The sequence below is a fragment of the Phyllostomus discolor genome, chromosome 10 (genome assembly GCF_004126475.2).
Source record: "Phyllostomus discolor isolate MPI-MPIP mPhyDis1 chromosome 10, mPhyDis1.pri.v3, whole genome shotgun sequence".
In the NCBI taxonomy this organism is placed as follows: domain Eukaryota; kingdom Metazoa; phylum Chordata; class Mammalia; order Chiroptera; family Phyllostomidae; genus Phyllostomus; species Phyllostomus discolor.
Window position 1 is genome coordinate 41,364,810 of NC_040912.2, and position 23,086 is coordinate 41,387,895.

The window sequence follows — 23,086 nt, forward strand, 5'->3', positions numbered from 1 at the left end:
GCATTTAGCAATTTCTATTTACACTTTCTGACTTTTATTATATTTATAACATCTAGAACATCCACTAGTCCAACATATAAGAATGCTGAAAGTTCTAACACTTTTATCACACAATCTGGGTGGTTTTCTGACCATTTTTGACAAAGTACCCTACAAAGTGAACCCTACAATCTGAACAAAGAATATTGATTCCTGAAGATGCTCTATGATAAAAGTTCTGTGATCAAATAAGTTTGACATATATACATAGTACTCAATATTACAATTCTTAGAAATTTGCAAGTGATATTAGTGATAAAAGGCTCTGAAAATCTGTAGCAATAAACCTGGCATTTTAAAACTGGCATTCCCCTAAGTTACTAGATTATGATATTCTTTCCTTCCTTTGATAGATACTTTCTGCAATTTTTGGAAATATGAGGCTTGGGTTCTGAGTGAGTTTCATAAAATTTAAGGACCAACTGAGGTCTCTAATTTTGATGAGGAAATTCTGGGTAACCTGTAGAGAAAATATATATTTTGCTTTCTAGCAACAGTTCCAGAACTATGTAAACTTGAATGAGCCATTCTAGAACCACCATAATTCTCATGCTTTTCCAAATAAATCATAAGGAAATAAACTTTCTTCAGGATGCCATTCATCCCCACTTTGAGCCTTAGGAAAAAAATGTGGGAAATTGAGATCCCTTAAAGTTTCTCAAGAGCACATGGTCTGAGTTAATTAGCATATTTAATTGATTTATTCATTCAACAATATTTCAGGGGCATATACTATGTTTTAGGTTCTGTTCTTAGTCTTAACAGTAATGAACAAAATAATAAAATCTCTGCCTTCAAGTGCTTACAGCCTAATGTAAAATATACATTTGCTTTGTATATTTTTGTAAAAAACAAGTTTTGTTTTTTAAAGCATTTCCTCTATGGCAATATTATAATGAAAACATGGAACAGACTGACAGCTGCCAGAGGGGAGGGAGAAGGAGGGGAATGATGGGAAGGAGAAACAATTAGTCAAGGACCATGTGTGAATGACCCCTCAACATGCGCAACAGGGTGGAGATGGACAGTAGGGGTGGGGTGGGGGGACAGGGGTGCATGGGGGTAAAAATTGGGACAACTGTAATAGAATAAATAAGAGGTTTTTTTAAATGAGCTGAGAGAAGAAATAAAAATAAAAGAATAAAACATAAAAACTGTTAAAATAAAAAAAAATAAAGAAATATGTACTATATAAGTATTAATAAGTACTATGAAAAATCAAGGAGTGTAAGGGGCTAGAAAGTAATAAAAGAATGGAAGAAAGGGTCACCCTGGATGGCATCCTTAAGGGACTGGTGTTTGGAAAGACACCTGAATGAATGAGCAACAAGGAGGACATGAAAGGAGCTCTGAAATCGGGGCTGGGGAGAGCAGGAACAGTAAGGAATCCAGTGGATCTTGAGGAATGGGGAAAGGAAGGGAGGGGAGAAAGAGACAGAGACAGAGACACAGAGAGAGAGGAAGGGGGGAGGGAGAGATAAAGAAATAGTGATGAAAGGAAACACATGGGTCAAAACATGTGGAGCCTTGTGAGCAATACTAATGGATTTGGTTTTATTTTCAGTTTAATGGGAAAGTACTGGTGTTTTTAGAATAGGGCAGTAAGATAAGCAGTAGGAGTTCAGTTTTTAATCAATTTGGCTGTTTGTACAAGACAACTTCTTATAATACCTGTTAATTTTGATGTTACATATTTTTAAAATTCAAATTTGTTTGGTGGGTCCTATCCCTTAAACATATGAATTTTGATTCTTTAAATCAGAGCTTCCCAACCTTTTTGGCACCAGGGACTGGTTTCATGGAAGACAATTTTCCCACAGACTGCAAAGAGGAAGAAATGGCTTTATAGCCTGCCACCAGATGTAGCTTAATTGTCACTTGCCACTTGCTAGTAGGGTTTTGATATAAATCTGCAAGCAATTGATTCATTATTGTCTCCATGTAGTCAAACCTCTCTGCTAATGATAATCTGTATTTGCAGCCGCTCCTCAGTGCTAATAGCATCACCACCTCAGCTCTAGGTCAGATCATCAGGCATTGGATTCTCATAGGGACTATGCAACCTAGATCCCCCACATGCACAGTTCACATTAGGGTTCCTGCTCCTGTGAGAATCTAATGCACCACAGATCTGGCAGGACGCAGAGCTCAGGTGGTAATGTCAGAGATCAGGAGCGGCTGTAAATACAAATGAAGATTTGCTTGCTTCTGTTCTTAGTCTTGTCCAGTCTTAGTTCTTTGCTTGCTGCTGTTCATCTCCCGCTGTGCAGCCTGGTTCCTGACAGGCCACAGACTGGTACTGGTCCTTGGCTCTCGGACCTGGAGAATGGGGACCCTGCCTTAAATTATTGTGTGAGAACTTTAAGTAGCTGGAGAACAACTTCAACAATAGAAATGTAGTATGTCTAATAAGAACTTTCTTATGTTTTTTTAAACTGTACATGTCCAGGGATTCCCAACTCAGGCTGCACATTGTGTCACTTGAAGGATTTAAAAAATATATATCTTTGCGGAAACTGACACCCAGAAATTCTGACTTATTTTGTTTGGGTAAAGGTCCTGGTATCAGTATTTTTAAGAAGTGCCCCACAGGTTTAAAACAGTGCCATCAACTTCAGCTATGAATTCAATAAAGTAAAAAACAAAAATCTAGAAAGACAAATTGATAGGATTGCTTGCTCTTGGCGAAGGTTCTAGGATTGATATGATCATCAAAAAGGATTTTCTGACATTTAAATGTTCCAGGTGAGACTATGTTCATGACATCTATATAAACAAATTATATTTAAATTAAAAATGGAAATTTCAAAAGAGAAACAAATGAGTTTATTAGCTTGGTTTGTAAAGGTGTGCTAACTTGTAGGAGACCGTTCTGCATGGTGTGGGCCCAGCTCCCATTCAGACATGCACAGGACCCACACCCACAGATAGGTTCTCCCGTGGGGAATCAGGCCTGCAATGTGCCTAGGCCGCATTTAGTCTTGCTCTTGCTAAAAAAACTCCCTCACCCTGAATTGAGGACATTTACTGCAAAGTAACTTCCTAAAATCCATGCTAAACCTTCCAAGAATGAGTGTAACAGGTTCAACCACTTTGCCTTTTCATTTGCAAATATCCCTTTCTGTGATGTGATTAGCAGCATTGGCTCCTTTGTTTTCTGTAAAAGGTAACCAACCAAAGCAAACCTGTGCATAGTAAATGAGGACCATCATGTAATAGGCAGAGAAACCCAATAAAGGCTGGTCAGGGCAAGGGCCAAGGCTTTTGCTCCCCTTGAGAGAAAAGCCATGCTGTCCCTTTTCCTCCACTGGACTAGGTAGTCCATGCGAATGTCTCATTGCACCCATAATGACTCAGACACTGCAGACTGGTGTCTGCATCACTAACTGGGTATGTAATTTTTTTCCCTGTAGGGACAAAGTTGTTTGAGCAACTTTCATCGCATCATTTCTCCTAAATGACATTTTCATAGTGGAAAGAGCTACATAAGTTGATTCCAGCATAAGTGCCTGTATCATATTTTGCTGACTTTGCAGTTCTCTCTCTGATCCAAATAGTCAAGAAGAAGGATTTAAATCTTACCCTGTGCTGATGCAAGAAAATGGGGTCAAGCCTTTGATTTGGGTCATTTGAAGTTGTTGGCTTAATGGTCACTTAATCAGTTTGGTTTGACAATAAAATCTCAATGGGAAGAAAGACAAAAATAAGATTTTTAGTCTCAACAGAGCCTCTCTCTAATATTAGGAAACATACCTTTAGTTTTTCATGTAAAGAGTAGAGTTTTAATAAAGCAGTGAAATAAACTTGGAATCAATTTAAAATAATAATAATTTAAAATGCATCAGAAAACCAGCAAATACTTATTGGACATACTCCTGACATTGCACAAAATATATCTGGGTTTGACTCTTTTTCTGATGCTTGTTGTCTTTACTGATTCATAAAATTAACCACCTAGCTTTCGAGTCCTTATTTGTAAAATGGAAAAAAGAGTGTCTATATAACCGTTGTGAGAATTGTGTAAAATATTACATGTGCTGGCTGTCTTGAGAATATAATAACATGTGCAGGATAAAGTATAAGATTTGGAGTCTGACAACCAGAATCTGACCCCCTTCTTCTTCTCTTGCCTGGTCTATAATGGTCAGTAATTAGTTTGAAACTCAAATTCTTATTCTTAAAAAATATTTTTCTCACAAAATAAATTTGATAAGTAGTTTAGATAAACTGTGGGCCATATTATTTACTCATTTTATTTCTTTCTGCTCCTGTCAGCTCCAAATCTCATCAAGAGTAACATAGTGCATGCTTACTTTTCTTTTTTTCTTTTCTTTTCTTTTATTAAATTTATTCAGGTAACATTGGTTAATAGGGTCACATAGGTTTCAAATGTACATTTCTATGATACGTGATCTGTATATTGCATTGTTTACCCACCACCTAAGTCAAATGATCTTCTGTCACCGTATGTTTGGTCTTCTTTTCCTTCTACCACCCTCCCACCCCCTTCTCTGGGGTAACCACCATACTGTTGTCTGTCTGTATTTGTGAGTTCCAGTTTTATATTCCACATATAAGTGGAATTATATGGTTCTTAGCTTTTTCTGACTGACCTGTTTTACTTAGCATAATATTCTCAAGGTCTATCCATGTTTTCCCAAATGCCCTTCTCTTCTCTTTTTTCTTTTTCATGAAGTCTGACCCCTACCCTATTAACTTGCCTCAAATGAACAACACCACATAAATGTTTAAAACTTTGAATGGATCAAAGTATTTATCATTACTCATTTATATGGTTAATCTAAATAAGTACATGATGACAAATAGTATATATCAATTTTTAAGTGTAATTTTAGAAAATTGAGTTTTATTTTCCATTTTTGTTCTAAATTTTACATTGTGTTTTTATTTCCTAGGAAAACAATGGCTAAGATAAAAGAAAAGCCAATTTAGATCACATCCATTACCCTTTTAGAACATTTTGAGAATCTGAGATCTCAATGGATTTACACTAAAGTATTATTATCCCTTTTTACATCATATTCAAAAGTTAATTATCTATACCAAAATATCCTATTTTTAAAATTATAACATTTAAATATATTAGTTTTGCAATGGAGAACTCTTCTGGGTATCAGCCAATGATTATTAGGAACTTTAGTTTTATTAACCTTAAGATATATAGAATAGATGTTCAATAGAATTATTACCTAAAGAAGTAACATAAAATCATACTATTGAAATGCTCTTTTTAAAAAAAATAGAATGTTATTTAAAATAACAAAATGCTTTTGTTCTTTTCATAAAAACATTGCCATAGGAAGACCAACGACAACTCTGTGCGACAGCACACACCCTGGAAGATGGTGGAATGACGCCTGAGCTGGCTGAGGTGATAAAACGACTATGGAGGGATCCGGGAATCCAGGCCTGCTTTGAGAGGTCATCTGAATATCAGCTCAATGACTCAGCAGCTTAGTAAGTGAACACATTGTGATGAGAATTGTAGTTAAAATATTTCAAATTAAGAATTATAACTGTATACTCTGCATTCACAATCACAAGTGAGCTAAGTAAATGGCTTTACATTGTATTATACTAAAATAAATGTAATTCAGGAGAAACAAAAAAGATCAAAATGAGATGTAAAAAAATATAACCAGGGCAGCACTTTAAATAATTAATTTTGAAACTATTTACCTGAGATCTATATGTTTTAAATATATTCTCTGAGTTAAAAAGAATCAATCATTTTCATCATGCTCAATGTAAATGCAGATTGGTGACATGCACAGTAAGTTTGGGGCTATTCATTTCATCTCTATCCATGTTACTAAAGTCATGTTCTAAAGTAGTCTTATTACTGGCACATACTTTGGGTTTCCTTTGATTCCAGGAGCACGATACAGAGTTCTAGAAGTAAGAAATTGATATCCACAACATTTGAATATTTTGGAATTCTTTTTGAGTCTCAAGAAAGATTATATAATTTCTATAGCTATCATTCAGGTAGCAATTACTAGCCAAAAGCAAATTAGGAAGTGACATTATTTATAATTTCACTATCAATTTTGTTTCTATTTTAGTAAATGGTTCTTATTCCATTGTCATATCCCTACAATATGTGTATATATGTCTATATATGTAATCATAGTTTAGTTATTAATTCTATATTTCCATCTATGCTTATGGATATGTAAAAAAGGATAGAGTCTTTTTAATGAACCCCCAACACAACAGAACACTCCATCAGCCCTTAAAAGAAAAAAACATAATGTAAAAGTGAAAAAAATGCAAGATTATTTTAGAATAAAACAATAAAGCTTGCATGATACTTCAGATTTTTAATCATGATGGGCAGAAGGACTATGGAGAGAAAACAAGCCATATAAATTCTAGGAAAAGATAAGTCTTCTGTGATTACTCTTTCACATGCATTTTAAATTCCAAACCCAAAGGACGCATCACCCTTGACCAGCTCTTGTGTCAGTGATGAAGTAGAGAATGAATATCATCCTGTGATTATATAAACTTAAAAAACTTTTTATAAGTACTTCAGTACCTAGTCACATTTTAATACTAAGAGGATTCTTTGAAGTATAGAAAACATTGCTTTTCTATATAAATCATTAATAAAAGCAGTCACAGTAAGAAATTGAAATATATAATATTTTCATAAAAAGTTGCTTAGAAAGTTCTGGAAAGATGAAAAATATTAGATAAATTAGATGATAGAAAGCTGTAATTAGTTTTAGGTACACATTATATTAAACATGATTTTTTCTTAAAATACAATAAGAAACATATTTACAGTTATATTATCATATGGTTACCCAACACTTTGCTCTTTGATAGCAAAAAAATGTACATAATGTAGTCAAAATGGGCAGATAAAATGACATTTTATTGTATTTTCTAGACTTATAATATTTGGTTTTATTTTTTTTTATTTGTTTGGACACATAAAATATATTTTATACTGGCACTATCATATAGATTCATATTAAGAGCAATTTATCTGTTTTTCAAGTTAAACACATGGACACAATATCTATTTGCACCCATCTTGCAAATGTTCCTGATAATGTAATGGGTTTTAATATCCAGATTTATTGTCATGGAAGTAGAATAACAACAGTAAAGTTAATTCCCCCCGACACTCCCATGTCTAAAAAAAGACTTCACATAAAATAAAAAACATTAAATGTTAACTTTTTGTTTTTATAGATCCTTAAAAGGAAATAGTAAGTAAAGGCTTGTTAAGAAAAAAATAACTGAATGGCTAATTTTTCCTCCAAAAATTAACAGCAGCTTTTTCTCAAGTACTGAGTAATATTTACATTTTAAAACTAGAAAATATAATATCAGGTCGATACCAATCTATGTCTATTTCACAGGGATTATATAAAGCAATGGCTTCTTTTCTTTCCTTCCTCTCTTTTCCTCTCCCTTTCTCTCCCTTCTCCTTCTTCTCTTGTCTTTCTTTTCTTTTCCTCCTATTTTCTCTTTTCCTTTCTTCTGCTTTCTGGCATTTTTTTTTTTTTTTGGTGAAAGTGAGATATTTGTTCATCTCTCAAACATAGAGGCCCTTCATGGTGAAGCTAACAGAGACGAAGTACTAAACAGTATAAGAAAAAATAATATTGTTGGTAACATAACGCCTCCCGCACATAGCTACTAGCAAACTGAAGGAAACGAGTCATGACAGTGGCAAACAGGGGAAGGAATTTAGTTAATACTTGGTGGTTGACTCATTGGGGCTGTCCAGTATGCTGTTGAAATTCCATATGCCTTCAGACTTAACACAGATTTGACCAGGAAAAATAGTGTTTTTACATGAATAGAAAAAGAATCAGATATTTTTAAGTTATTTGAGATCACACACACACACACACACACACACACACACACACACATACTTAGGGCATCTGATTTGGTTTAAGTTTGAGCCCACAGGCTTGAGCACCCAAATCCTGTATTTGTTTTTAAAAACAAATGTTTTAAATGCAAATATGTCACTCTACTAACACTTCTGCTTTGTTTGAAATGATTTATATACGCAAATAAAATACATTAAAATGTGTCTTTCTTTACCAAAGCATTCATTTGGCTGTTATTAAAATGAACTTAATATCTATCATGGCAAGTATGTTTTTGTTTTGTTTTTGCCCCTCCATGAACCAGTTAACCAGGTAGGTGGTATACCTACCACCTATGTAGACTTTGTCCAAAGGAATTTGATTAACAAAATAAAAAATAGATGAGCTAGAAAAATCTTTCAATATTTTCTTATGATATATTTATATCTTTTCCTTTTTTAAGAAAATTGAACTTTATTAGACTAAAACATGGTGATATATTTCATATTATACACATATGTATTTCTGAAGTGTGATTGTCTCTTTGTCCTTGGCCAAAATCCCTTTGAAGTACTTACCTATTCTAAGTTTATTTCATCTTAAAAGAAGAAAGATCCAGCCCTGGCTGGTGTAGCTCAGTGGATTGAATGCGGGCTGTGAACCAAAGTGTCACAGGTTCGATTTCCAGTCAGGGGACATGCCTGGGTTGCAGGCCATAACCCCCAGCAACCACACATTGATGTTTCTCTATCTCTCTCTATCTCCCTCCCTTCCCTCTCTAAAAATAAATAAATAAAATCTTAAAAAAAGAAGAAAGATCCTTTAAGAATAAATTATCTATGTTGCTGTTGAACTTATTTTTTAACAAATGATAAAACAGCTTTGCTTTTTTGAGGCATTGTGCTAAGGCATAAACAACTATTCAACTTAGTCTCTGAAAAATTCAAATTTAAATAATAATATTCAGTTGGATTCTACCTCTCAAATTCTGTCTATAGGGATGTAAGCCTATAATCATCTTCCTATTTAAGCTACGCGTGTAAACTTGGTTCAATATAATGGCAAATTTGATCATTAAAAACCTTACCAGTCTATTACTATATCTATATAACATTTCCCCAGAAATAGCCATGTTGCTAAGCTACTAAAGCTTTTGTATCAAAAGTCTATAGCAGTGGTTTTCAACTGTTTTTAAAGTAATAAAACATTTATTTTAGTCTATAAACATTCTCTGGTTTCAAGGATGAAGTTAAAAGCTGTTTCTTTCCTCTAATCTAATAGACTCTTCTCATACAGCACACAGCTTAATCGGGCCTCTTCCTATCTCTCATCATTCCTAGATCCTGTAAGCAGAAAGAGGATAGTATTCAGCCTGGTAACAGCAGGGTTTTTAAGTATGGCCTCCAGGGAAGAGTGGGACACACTGATGCACTGATGGAAGAGTAGAAGAGGCAGGCGTGGGTACAAAGTGTAGACTCAATTTTCCATCCACAAGAATGCTGGCTCGGGGGTAGATGAACAATTTCATGAATTAGTTCCAGTGTGAACCAACAAGAAAGTCAAAATTTTATTTCTTAAAATTCAAAGTGCCTAAATACATACTATAACATTTTGAGATTAATTTAGTGATCATTAAACAAGTGATAATTAAACAAGTGATCACTATTACATCATTTGGATGATGTAAGTCTAATAAAAAGAACTTTTCTCTCAAATATCTATGATTACACCATCTAATCTACCACATATGCCTCATAAAATGCAAGCTAATGCAGCATTTCTCTGTGTACTTTTAAAAGGGGCCCCCACTCCCATGGGTCAGCTGTGTATCACTCTCACTGCTCTGCCACATCCCTCCTAATAAGCTCTTGTAATGGTCATAAGCAGAGTTTGAAAATTACCAGTCTGGAGCTTCATACTTTTAATAGACCCTAAACAAAAACCATCATTTGTTATATATCCTGGTATCTTCAAATGCAAAGTTAAAAATATATATGTTATTTTATTGTTTTTTAATTAGCTACCTTAATGATTTGGACAGAATAACGGCTCCTGGATATGTCCCAAATGAGCAGGATGTTCTACATTCTCGAGTAAAAACAACTGGAATCATTGAAACTCAATTCTCCTTTAAAGATCTTCATTTCAGGTATAAGCAAATGTCTTCCCTATCAACAGAAAAATCTGTCATGCTCAATAATTCTGTGCAGAGAAAAGTTCTAACTCATTTTCAAGTGCAGCGAGTCCCTGGGAATGCTCACTAGGACTAGTTTGCTTTCAGTACAACCGACCTTTACTGCCCTTTTTTCAGCCTCACATGTGGACCCTCATCCTGAGCCCCATCCTTCCCTCCAAGAGCAAGTGGGAGCTAGATTTTATTTTTCTTACACCTGAAACTGATATCTTACTTTAAAAAGGAAATATATTTAAATAACACTTAAGCAACAGGTGCCAGAGGTCCTATTTCCTTTGCCTTCCAACCCTCCCATTTGCTTGAAATAGTCTTATTAATTTGTTTCCTTAATTTAAAAATGCAAATAATTGAGAAGAGAATTATTTGAATATGATGCTACTTACTGCAGTAGCAAAACCTAATTTAGAAGTATGATTTGGTTATAAAAATGAGGCCATTATTTCTGTTGCCTTTCCATTCTCGAGACCTTCATAGAAATTCAGTCACACAATTACCCCTTTACTATACCAAGAAATGCCTATAGAAATCCGTATTGTTTTGTTAGAAAGTGTCCCTTGACACTTAAGTACCTCTTCCTATCAATTGTGGATAAGAAGGAATATTAAACATTAAAACCATGTTCTATATGTATCCTTTAAAATGAAAAAAGTCACTAAAGTATAATTAATAAGGTCATTCACACATGCAATAAGAAAAGTAATTTTTGAATAGTATAAAAACTAGAAAAGAGGTGGCAATTTATTTGTATCAATATGTAAAGAAAATTTTATTTTAGTGGGATAAATGTTTTTAGTTTTTTTAAGTATTAAAATTGGTGAGACACAATATCTAATTAGAATTAGATATTAGGTTATTTACATAGATGGCTGGGATATTTTACAAGTTGATATGGAAGAAAACTCTTCAAAATTTATACCTAAATTTCAAGCCCAGAGATAGTTTTTAAAAACTCAAACCAGTAAAAAAGGACCACAAAAACTGGGGTCAACATCCCCTGTTGGCAATGTAAGCACAGTTTGTCTTCAGTACTGTCATCACTGTGGTGCCCTTCCTCCTCGGCAACCCCTTTCTCCAGCCTCCTGATCTTTGATCCAGTTTCCGTGGTTTTCCTCTGGAAGCTCAAGTCCAATTGCTTCTCTCTCCTCTGCCTCCCCTAAGCCTATCTAAGCATTTTTGGCACACTTGTCTTTTTTTTTCTTACTCTCCTTTCTTCTCTCCAAATTTCTCACTGAAACTCAGACCAGAAACTAGGTGTAGGCCTTGAGTCTAGTCCTTCCAAGATTCCAAACCACGTTCTCCATTAACTAGCAGCAGTTGTCAAGGAACAAAGATACCTTTTCTTTACTTATCTAGTAAGTTTGTTGTAAAGTCCTAGCAGAAAGTTATAATTTGAGTTAATGTATCTTACACAAGCTAATAGAATTTCCAAGATCCTAGATTGTCTTGATCATGTCAGTTTTGGAAATTAACGACACATTTTGAACACATAGAAGCTCACAACCCTGGGCATTCTTTACGTCACCAACCAATTCTCAGATACAAGCACCATTATAAATTATCTTTTTTTATACAGCTGTTCCTTGAACATGCAAGGCATAGAGCTGTTGTACATGCTGTTCTCTTCATCTAAAATGTTCTGACCTTGGATCTCTGCAAAAGCTGGCTTCTTTTTATCTTAAGTCCTCAAATCAATGGTCTTTCCTCAGGGAGCTTTGACCATCCTATTGATTATTCGTACACATCCCTTGTCAGTTCTACAAGCAACAACAGCATGATAGTAAATGTATAAGAATGAGCTCACGGGGACAAAGGGAGGGGAAAGGCTGATTTATGGCCCTTGATGATTTCCTTGGTGTAAACACCCTGACACAATGGCCAACCTCCCAACACGATGGGAGGTCACTAATGTAGAATTGGGGAGAAATACAAAGAAACAGCTCTTACTAGCTGTGCCAAGTGAGCAAGTATCAGTATACCATTGATATATGATTCTATTTTCTTCTCTTTTTAAAAACTTATCAGTATATGAAATCACCTTTTTTCTTCTTCAGTTTACTCTTTTTTGTTCTGCTTCTGCCTCATATGCTCTGAGCTCCAGGAGGCCAGGGGCCATGCCTGTTTACAGCTCTGTCTTCTGTGATTATCAGTGTGGCTAGCATAGAGTCTATGCATATAGTTGATTCTTGCTGGATGAATAAATGTACATTTCACTCTGTGTACACTATCTTTACTATACTCAGTTACACCCTGTAACTGTACATAGTGAACTAGACATCGCTGTCCTTATAAAGATTAAAGAATGAAGAAATGAAGACTAAAACTAGGTCAAAGATTTCCCCAAGTTCAAATATAGTAGTGCTAGAAATATGATTAGAGTGCACAAATTTCTAACTTCAAAAACCACACTTGTTATGCTGTATATCACTGGTGGGCTATGAGTAAGTTGGGGTGGAAACAATTCTTTTTTTTATAAAGTAAGCACTTCTTCTAATGTTGTTGGTTATTCATAATTCCCTTCAGAGAGAAAAGGGGGAATACAATTAAATGACAGCCTGTTCAGGAGATATCTTTGAGTTGACAGGCATCTATGGTGATTCCCAAGCCTGTGATTCTAAAACTAGGATACAGGATGATTGCCAATGAGCATATAAAGCCTCAGAAATCATGTTGATTTTCTGGAATATTTATTTCACTCAGTACTAAATATTAAAATATTCAGAAATTTATAAAACAAATATTCTTAGTATACTACATTAGCATAAAATTTTTAAAAACCAGTATTTTAAAGATATATTTTACTCATAATAAGCCTCTTCAGATTAGACCTCTAGACCTCTCCATTGGTACATGATGCTTATTTTAGTATTTGTGTGCCTTTGTAGTTCTGTGGTTAATTTTGTACACATTGTCTTACATGTCTCCTAGTCTACATTCATATACTTCTAGTTCTTATGGAGGAATGAGAAAGGTTTTGCCAATTCTTCATTACAGTATAAATGGCAAAATGTAAAATGTTTGTGAATTGGATTATGAAGCACAGTTAGTGCTTATTTTGACATAACATTTTCTGTACTATGCAACCACTACCTCTTTGCTATCCACTGAAATAAATTTTCAGCTCTTTTCTTTCTTTGATAGGTTTTGCTTCGCAACTCAAGAAAGTAAGTTATTAAAGGCATCTTCTATAAGAAGAGAATGCAGGGAATTTCTCTACAAAATATTTTAAACAATAAAATTTTTTAAAGTATTTAAATTCTATTATAAAATATTAAAAATACAAATACTTGTCTTCTTATGGAATTACTTAAAATCATTTAAATACGGAATTAACAATTATGGGAATTTAGAGACCCTGGCTCCCTTATGGTTGTAAGTCCTTTTGATTCTGTTTTTTAATCATGAACAATTGAAGAATTTAGAATGACTTCTGTGCATATACTTTATGTCTGCGAGGACCCAAATTTTTAGAACTGGACACCAGAGCATTTGGTTAGACCATTTGGCTCTGGCTGTGCAATGAAGGCACAGATCCCTCTGTGGTCCCTGTCATATATGGAGCCATCTTAAGAAGTTATATCAGTTGTGATATAACCAAATCTCTTTAATAAATCTCATTCAACAGAAGAGTTTAAAATAAATTTCAGCTCAAATTAGATCTTATTTTTCTGTGGTCAAATATATAGATATCAATAATTATAATTTCTCCAAGAGAATCACATACTTATAGGATATCAAAAACATCTAACAAATAAATTAGCTGCAGTAGCATTATTGACTTTTGGCTATCCTATGTTATATAATGATTTTGCAAGCACTGTAATGAGCAGGTTAATAACAATGTATTCTGATACGAAGTATGAATAATCTTGTGAGGTAAATATTTAGCCAATTGTTATATAAGTCTACAAAATTCAAAAGCTTCCTGATTATTTAAAATAGACTATAAATTCAACTGATTATTGAACTGTTTAGTATAAAGCCATAAAACTCCGATAACTTGCCCTACATGAATGCTATGGGCAATTTAACAAATTATTGGTGTTCAGTTGTCAATCAAAAGTCTGGCCGGTCAATTTTTAGATACATCATATATTTCAAGCATTTAAAAAATTAAAAAATGTAATAAAGATCAAATAAAACACACAAAAAAGGAGGAATGCTACCTTAAGTATCTTACTTAATAAGAAAATATGTATTATCAAGACAAAAACAAAAACCTTTACCCAAAATGAGAACTGCAAGTTCCCTTCAATATCATTATGTCACTCTGGTTGCCTTAACTTATTTAGGGAATTAAGGGTATTAAAGCTGCATTACATGCCATTCACCCCATTTATTTTCTGTATAGATTGGCCTAAACTAAATGAAAAGCATAATATAACTTTTCTTAAAGGTAACATAATATCCAGAAGAATCAATATAAAGACCAAAATGCCAGCTATTGGTCTGATTTGTTAATGAGCATTTCAAGCCAACAATGTTTTCATTACTAGGAACTCTAAATATTTTTTCAAAATTTAAAAAACATCAGCATGAAAGAAAGAAGATTATTCTCTCTGAGGTAACATATTTGGTTGTCATGTGAGGAATCTGAGCAGTTATCCAAAGTCACCTTAAGATTTGCAAGATTTGAATATACCTAATTAAAAATATGAATGTGATTAAATAAAGAAAGTTTTCACCAGAATAAATGGAAATAAGTTAGTTGTCTATTAAAGCAGAGAAAAAGAGGCTTAAAACAAATGCTAACTGGACTAACCCAAGCCCTGTTTTGTGAGGAAAACTTAAGATGTCTTGTGAATTGGCTCCTACAACGTCATCATTCTTACTGTGGAATTTGAACATTGAGCTCTCAGTACAAATATCCCTTTCATCCAGTGACTTTTGTCCTGGTGCCATGATTAGTTAGTTCTCTATTATAGGATACCCACCATGGAAGCAAACCCTGTGGAGAGGATTAAAGCCAAAAAGAAAAGAAGAATTATAGAATTTCTCACGTATTAAAATCTAGTGGATGGGAATGCAAGGAGTGGTTTTAGTTTGAAAAAGCCCACCATAATAAACCTAGTGATCCTAGTGATGTATACTCCATCCTCAGTTCACCAAGTTAATCTACAAGTTAATGCACATTCATCCAATCACAGTATCACATTTTGTTGCCAACAAATGATCCGTCATATATTTATATATGATTGAATAGACAATATGTGTAACACCTAGAATCCAGACTGCCTATACTATCTCCATTAGAAAAGTAGAAAAAAAAAACACCTGAAAAGGGGAGAATTTGCCCAGTAACCTGTTGACAACACATGGAACTGCCATCTAAACTGGGGAAGGAAGATAGGCTACCCAGAAAAGATAATTTCAATTTTCTTGATGAAGTTTTGAAAATTCAACCCTCATCAAGTAAATTGCAGACAGTATGTCCTATTCAGGGACTTCTGGTCTAAATAAATGTATTTAAACTTAATGAGATTCACAACAAAACTTAACAACTTTCCCAGCATAACTACCATTCCCACAGAACCTATCATGGTGCCAGTTACATAGCAGCTTCAACAAATATTAGTTGAATTAATAAGCCTTGGGCTAATTGCTTAAAGGGCTCATATGAAAAATAGAAATAATAATTGTACCTGCCTTGTAAGTTTATGGTGAAGTTTAATGGGTTAACTGTTGTAGAATGCTTATGCCTGGCAAAGAGTAAATTATTCATAGCCATGTTATATTAGGATTAAAATATTACAGTTGGTAATGTAGGGATTTACAGAGGAAATGATCTGAACTATTTTTATTTATCCCACATTTTATACTTCATTTCAATATATGTAATTTTAATAAAACAATAGATAAAACTTTATTTTTCAAAGTTTGAAAAGAGACTAAGATTACTTTTAGGGGCTAACAAATCATTTGACTAAAAATTTAAAGGTCTGAATGCATATTTATTATCCTTGCTTTAATAAGAATATTGACTGATTTTTTGAAAAATAAATGTGTTGGTTCATTTTCACATAATGGAACCTTAAAGTCAAAATCTTGTTCTCTTCCTCCATTTATATTGCAAAACTGATACTGCAGAGGTTTTGGTAATTGGTAGCACATATAATAGTCTTTATTAACACAATTCAAACTTCCAAGCCATATGACTATTAAACTCTTAATATTAATGAGCATCATTAATATTTCTCTTTCAACCTACTGTTGAATGGAGTGATTTTACATTGGTGTACATCTATCTGCCTATTAACCTATCTATCCACATACAGGGTGGGGTAAAAGTAGGTTTACAGTTGTTTGTATAAAAAATAACACAATAATTATTAAATAATAATACAAGAAAGAACTCTGTGTTTTGTAAACCTACTTTTTCCCCACCCTGTATGTACACAGGGTATATATTTGAGGAGTTTCAGTTCTATATATTTGTTCTATACTTGGTTCACATGTGCAGGTTGAGGTAGTAGAGACATACAAATGTACAATATTTTCAATTATCATCAGTAAGTCATCTGATTGACACTTACTATTCCAAGTATAATTATTACCTTTGAAATCTCTGTAGAGTTGAACACTTCTTGATAATATCTTCATTGGGACTATTACAAATGTCCCATAGTTTATTTCTTTGCCTCAAGTCAAAGTGACTGAAACATAACAACAGAAACAAAAGCAAAAAAAAATGTGAATTCCCTATGCAAAACTCTCTGTCCCCCATTGGCTGCAATATAAAGTATCATCTTCTCCTGTAATATAAAAGACCCTGTAAGTGTATTTCTACCCTAACACTTCAGGCTTATTTTTGCCTGCTTAAATCCTTTGTTCTTGCTATTTCCTCTGTTACATTCTTCCCCAGGCATCTGTTTGGCTCAATCCCTCAAACTGAATTTTCTTAGATTTTTACATAAGTATCATCTTCTGCATGTCTAATCACTCCATTTAAAATTACAACCCACCCCCTATATGCCCCATTGTTTATGGGTACCCTAAGTCTATTCAAAAACACACACACATACCCCTTCCCCACTACCACCACCACTACCGCCAGATTAGAAGCTTCTTGAGGTTGAACCTCTAATGCCCAGTATGACCAATAAATATGTGTTGAATAAATGAATAATTATGAGGTCATATATCTCAATGGTTTTACCTTAATCTTTACATCCCCAAAATATAAATTACTTGTTTATCACAAACACACCATATTCTCTCATTCCTCGACTTGCATGTGCACTTTACATGAAAATACCCTCTCCATCCCATTAAAATGGAATATACTCATTTATTTAGCAGATATTTATTGCATGTCTATTATATAACAGTCAGAGTGCCTGGCACTGAGGATATAGCTGTCATTAATATAGGTAAGGTCCCTGCCCTCTTGAGGCCACTATCTAGTAGGGGCATAACAGATATTAAGCATGTAAAAAAGTAATGACTGATTGTAACAATTACTATAACTGAAATAAAGAGACTGATGTCACAGAAAGTAAATGAGGGATAAAGAGAGCGTTCTTTGTGGAGGAAATATTAACACTGACACCTGTTGAGAAAGAAGTGTTACATAAGAAAAAAGGCAATCATGTCATATGGAAAGTATGTAGACAGCAAAAATCCTGAAATATCAAAAAGTTAGGTTTATACTAAAGGAGTTGAAAGAATAGCCTTATGATTGAACTGTATTAAGAAAAGGAAAGTTGCATGAACTAAGCTTGGATAGGTAAACAAGAACTAACAGAGTTAGAGCCTTTGTGGTCATTAAACTAATTTGTATTTGATTCTAAGGGAGGAAAGAAGCCATTGAAAAGGAGAGCTCTTGCAGTGGCCCTGGCCAGGGTGTTGGTATCATATACAAGAGGAAAGGAGTTGGAAAGAAGTGGTTGAATTAGGAACTGCCATTTGGATGTGTTCCATATGGATGTTAAGGAAAAGAAAGGCATTAAAAATTTAGCTCCTGGTTTCTGTATTGATTTGCTAGGTCCACAATGGTGCCTTTATCAAAATACAAATTTTCTTTTTTATATATATATATATTTTATTTATTTATTTTTAGAGAGGGAAGCGAGGGAGATAGAGAGAGAGAGAGAGAAACATCAATGTGCGGTTGCTGGGGGTTATGGCCTGCAACCCAGGAATGTACCCTGGCTGGAAATCGAACCCGGGACACTTTGGTTCCCAGCCTGTGCTCAATCCACTGAGCCATGCCAGCCAGGGCCTGAAATACAAATTTTCAAACACCTCCTATGAGTAAATTTCATGATCTCCCAAGCTGACTTAAATCTTCCTCTAGGCTTACATTCCATATTGTATATTAGGATATTTATCAAATATACTGTAATAATATATTTGATTCCCTGTCTACCAAACAGAGGGCTCTTTGAAGATAGTGACAGTATCTTTCATCTTTGTGTCACTAGGTCTAGCACAATGTCTGGCAGGGGGGTCCAAACCGTGGCCTGTGGGCTGCACACAGTCCAGGATGGCTATGAATGTGTCCCAACAGAAAACTGTATATTTACTTAAAACATTATGGATTTTTGGTTTTCATTAGTGTTTGTGTATTTAATGTGTGGCTCCAGACAACTCTTCTTCCGTGGTGACTCAAGAGACACCAAAAGGTTGGACACCCTGGTAGTACATGGATCTATTTCTGGGTTCTCTATTCTGTTTCATTGTATCCATGTGTATGTTTTTATGCCAATATCATACTCTTATAATTAATATAGATTTGTAGTATAGTTTGAAATCAGGGATCGTGATGTCTCCAGCTTTATTCTTCTTCCTCTAGATTACTTTGGCTATTTGGGTCTTTTGTGGTTCCATACAAATTTTCGGATTATTTGTTCTATTTCTTTGAAAAATACCATTGGAGTTTTGACAGGGATTGCATTGAGTCAATAGCATGGCCATTTTAATAATATTAATCCTTCCAATCCATGATCAAGATCAATAGTCATTTGAGTAAATGAATAAATGAATGTAGGAAGGGCTGAGGAAATAGCCAAGATTCATAGTATCTGGACTATGATAGCTTTCAATTTTCTTGTGGATTATGTTAATGTAAGACTATATATAAACTTTAATCAAAATGTCTTAAGACTAATAAATATCTTACTAAAACCCTAAACTACTTTAAATTTTCCACATGTTCAAAGTCAGTATGTGAATTATTTTACTATCATTTGCATGAATTAAAAAAGTATACAATGAAATTTCTTTCTTAGTCTTTGAGCTGCAAATTGGCCAAATAAGACATTTTATAATCAATAAAAATGAGGAGCATACGTTTTAGAGATACAAAAAGTATCCATTTATAACTCCCAATGTTAATTTTAATGTGGAGTTTGGAGGAGAATTGTAATTCTATTATTTTTGTTTTTTTTTTAAAGAATGTTTGATGTAGGTGGACAGAGATCTGAGAGAAAGAAATGGATTCACTGCTTTGAAGGAGTCACATGCATTATATTCTGTGCTGCACTCAGTGCCTATGACATGGTCCTGGTGGAAGACGAAGAAGTGGTAAGTCTAGAAGGAAAATAAGGCCAGCGTGAAAAACAAGCATTTTGTTCCAATATTACTACCACATTTTCCAACTTAAGGTCTTTCAAAGATGTTACTTCTAGATCATTGTTTATAGTACCCAACAATATTTTACAAATAATAATTCTGCACATTCTCATCTTTTAAACTGAACAGAACAGAATGCATGAAAGTCTTCACTTGTTCAACAGTATCTGTAATCACAAGTACTTTGCAACCACCTCCATTGTCCTGTTTCTCAATAAAAAAGATCTCTTTCAAGAAAAAGTGACCAAAGTACATCTTAGTGTCTGCTTTCCAGAGTACACTGGTAAGATTCTTTTCATTTAATTACAGAGTAGTAAATTCTTGTATGTACCTTTATATCCCTGTCTGGATCTTGACATGTAATATTTATTAGATTGAGACGTGTGATAATTTTTGAGTCATGTGTATAATCCTAACTGTAAAGAATCTTATAAAGAGGAAACCTCTCTGCATTGTCTGCATTAAAGCAAAGCCCAAATGAATAAATTAAAGGTAGTTAGATAGATGGGGGTTGCTACTCCACACAATGTATCAAACAACATAGCAAACTATTATCCCAGACATTATAGTAGGAATATAAGCTTTATTTCAATTGGATTTTTTAAAAGATTTTTAAAAGTTTATTTATTTCTAGAGAGTTGGGAAGGGAGGGAGAAGGAGATGGAAAGAAACATTCATGAGTGAGAGAAACATTGACCAGTTGCCTCTCACATGTACCTCGAACTGGAGACTTGGCCCACAATCCAGGCATATGCCCTCACTGGGAATCGAACCAGCAGCTTTTCACTTTACAGGTAGACACTCAGCCAACTGAGCCACCCCAGTCAGGGTGCAAATTGAATTTTTTCTTTCTTTTTTTTTAAATATATGTTGTTGATTATGCTATTACAGTTGTCCCATTTCCTCCCTTCACGCCCCACTACCCTGTACACCCTCTCCCACCCACTTCCCCCCCTTTAGTTCATGTCCATATGTCATACTGATAAGTTCTTTAGCTTCTACACTTCTCATACTATTCTTACCCTCCCCCTGTCTATTTTCTACCTACCATCTATGCTACTTATTCTCTGTACCTTTTCCCCCTCTCTCCTCCTCCCACTCCCCTGTTGCTAACCCTCCATGTGATCTCCATTTCTGTGGTTCTGTTCCTGTTCTAGTTGTTTGCTTAGTTTGCTTTTGTTTTTGTTTTAGGTGTGGTTGTTAATAACTGAGTTTGCTGTCTTTTTACTGTTCATATTTTTTATCTTTTTCTTAGATAAGTCCCTTTAACATTTCATAAAATAAGGGCTTGGTGATGATGAACTCCTTTAACTTGACCTTATCTGAGAAGCACTTTATCTGTCCTTCCATTCTAAATGAGAGCTTTGCTGGATAGAACAATTTGGGATATAGGTCCTTGTCTTTCATGACTTGGAATACTTCTTTCCAGCCTCTTCTTGCCTGCAAGATCTCTTTTGAGAAATCAGCTGACAGTCTGATGGGAACTCCTTTGTAGGTGACTGCCCCCTTATCTCTTGATGCTTCTAGGATTCTCCCTTTCATTTTAATCTTGGGTAATGTAATTATGATGTGCCTTGGTGTGGTCCTCCTTAGGTCCAACTTCTTGGGAACTCTCTGAGCTTCCTGGACTTCCTAGAAGTCTATTTCCTTTGCCAGTTTGGGGAAGTTCTTTATTATTTGTTCAAATAACTTTTCTACTTGTTGCTCTTCATCTTCTCCTTGTACTGCTCCTATAATTTGGATGTTGTTACATTTTAAGACGTCCTGGAAGTTCCTAAGCATCTCCTCATTTTTTTGAATTCTTATTTCTTCATTCTTTTCTGATTGTATGTTTTTTTCTTCCTTCTGGTTCACCCCATTGATTTGAGACCCAGTTTTCTTTCCATCACTATTAGTTCCCTGTGCATTTTTCTTCATCTCACTTAGTGTAGCCTTCATTTTTTCATCTAATTTGCAACCAAAATCAACCAGTTCTGTGAGCATCCTGATCATCAGTGCTTTGAACTGTGCATCTGATAGGTTGGCTATCTCTTGGTCATTTAAAAGTACTGACTCTGAGGCTTTGATTTGTTCTTCCATTTGAGCCTTTTTTGAGGGGGCGGTCTGGTCATGCCTCTTATGTATGAGGGGTGGAGTCTTAGGTGTTCACCAGGGTGGGGCAACCCAGTTGCTGGGTTGTAATGCCGTACATGGGGGTGGGGTCAGAGAGGGAACAATGGTGCTTGCTCTGCTCTCTGTCAGACTTCAGTCCCTTCCTCTGCTTCCCCCAAGCAAACTGGGCCTTTCTGGTGCTGATTCCTGGGTGGGTGGGCTTGTGTATGTTCTAGGACCCCATGAGTCTCTCCAATGAACTTTCCTGTGTGGCTGGGAGTTTCTCCTGGCACCTCAACCCCCACAGGTGTTTTCAATCAGTGCTTTTAGGCTTTAGTTCCTGGTGCTGGGTCCCTGGGTTGCGAGGTCTATCTCAATGCCCATTTTCACCTGGTTTATCTGCACGTGAATATGTGACTGGGGATAGTCAGCTGCCTTGCGTGCCTCATTGGTCTGCTCATTGCCTCCCCGTGCCCAGGGTCTGCTAGCCACAGCCTATGTGCCTGAGGTCTGCCAACTGATCCTGTAGTACTCCAGCCACTGCTTTTTCCTGCCATGACCCCTCTCCACCAGCCACCAACTCTGCCCCTCTTACCAGTCTGGATGAATGGTTGTCAGACTTTTGTACAATTCAATTTACAATTCAATTTTCTGTCTGTTCTGGTTGTTTTCTTGTTTCTAAATTTTTGTTGTGCAAGGAGGTACAGTGTATCCACGTATGCCTCTATCTTGAGCGGAAGTCTCTGGAATTTTTAATGTTTCCCAATGAAGCCTTGGTATGTTGCTTTAGATCTCAGGGGTTTTTCTTTTTTCTTTTTTTTTTAATTTCGTTTTTTTAAAGATTTTATTTATTTATTTTTAGAGAGGGGAAGAGAGAGAGAGAATCAATGTGTGGTTGCCTTTCACATGGTCCCCCTGGGGACCTGGCCTGCAATCCAGGCATGTGACTGACTGGGAATTGAACCTGCGATGCTTTGGTTCACGGCCTGCGCTCAATCTACTGAGCTACGCTAGCCAGTGATCTCAGGGGTTTTTCAAAGTCTGAATTAAGTTTCCTGACAAACAGCATATGAATTTGAGAGCAGTGACACCTCTTTTTCCAGTTTTCTTAGACCCTAGAGTTTTAGTGCTGATCCTGTTAATCAATGATTATAAATGTCAGGTTCTATAGAGGGTTATTTTCCCTTTGGAGACTTTTTGTAACTATATGCTCTTAGGTAATGAAATTAGGTAAAATGAAAATATTTATACTTTAAACACAAATACAAGCCTGATTTCACCACCTGATACATGGGTAGCCTAGGTACTAAGTGGAATCATATTAGGAGTATGA

At 35.1% G+C, this 23,086-nt stretch overlaps 1 protein-coding gene across 2 annotated transcripts in view; it reads left to right on the top strand.

The window, feature by feature from the left end:
- The window catches only part of GNAT3 (G protein subunit alpha transducin 3), a 132,797-nt gene that overhangs the window by 107,197 nt on the left and 2,514 nt on the right, over positions 1-23,086 (top strand). For both annotated transcript variants that reach the window (XM_036010703.1, XM_028525758.2), the window contains 4 exons: positions 5,360-5,517; positions 9,919-10,047; positions 19,485-19,614; positions 19,792-19,945. In XM_036010703.1, the coding sequence (XP_035866596.1) occupies positions 5,360-5,517; positions 9,919-10,047; positions 19,485-19,614; positions 19,792-19,945 (571 nt within the window). The remainder of the gene's footprint in view (positions 1-5,359; positions 5,518-9,918; positions 10,048-19,484; positions 19,615-19,791; positions 19,946-23,086) is intronic.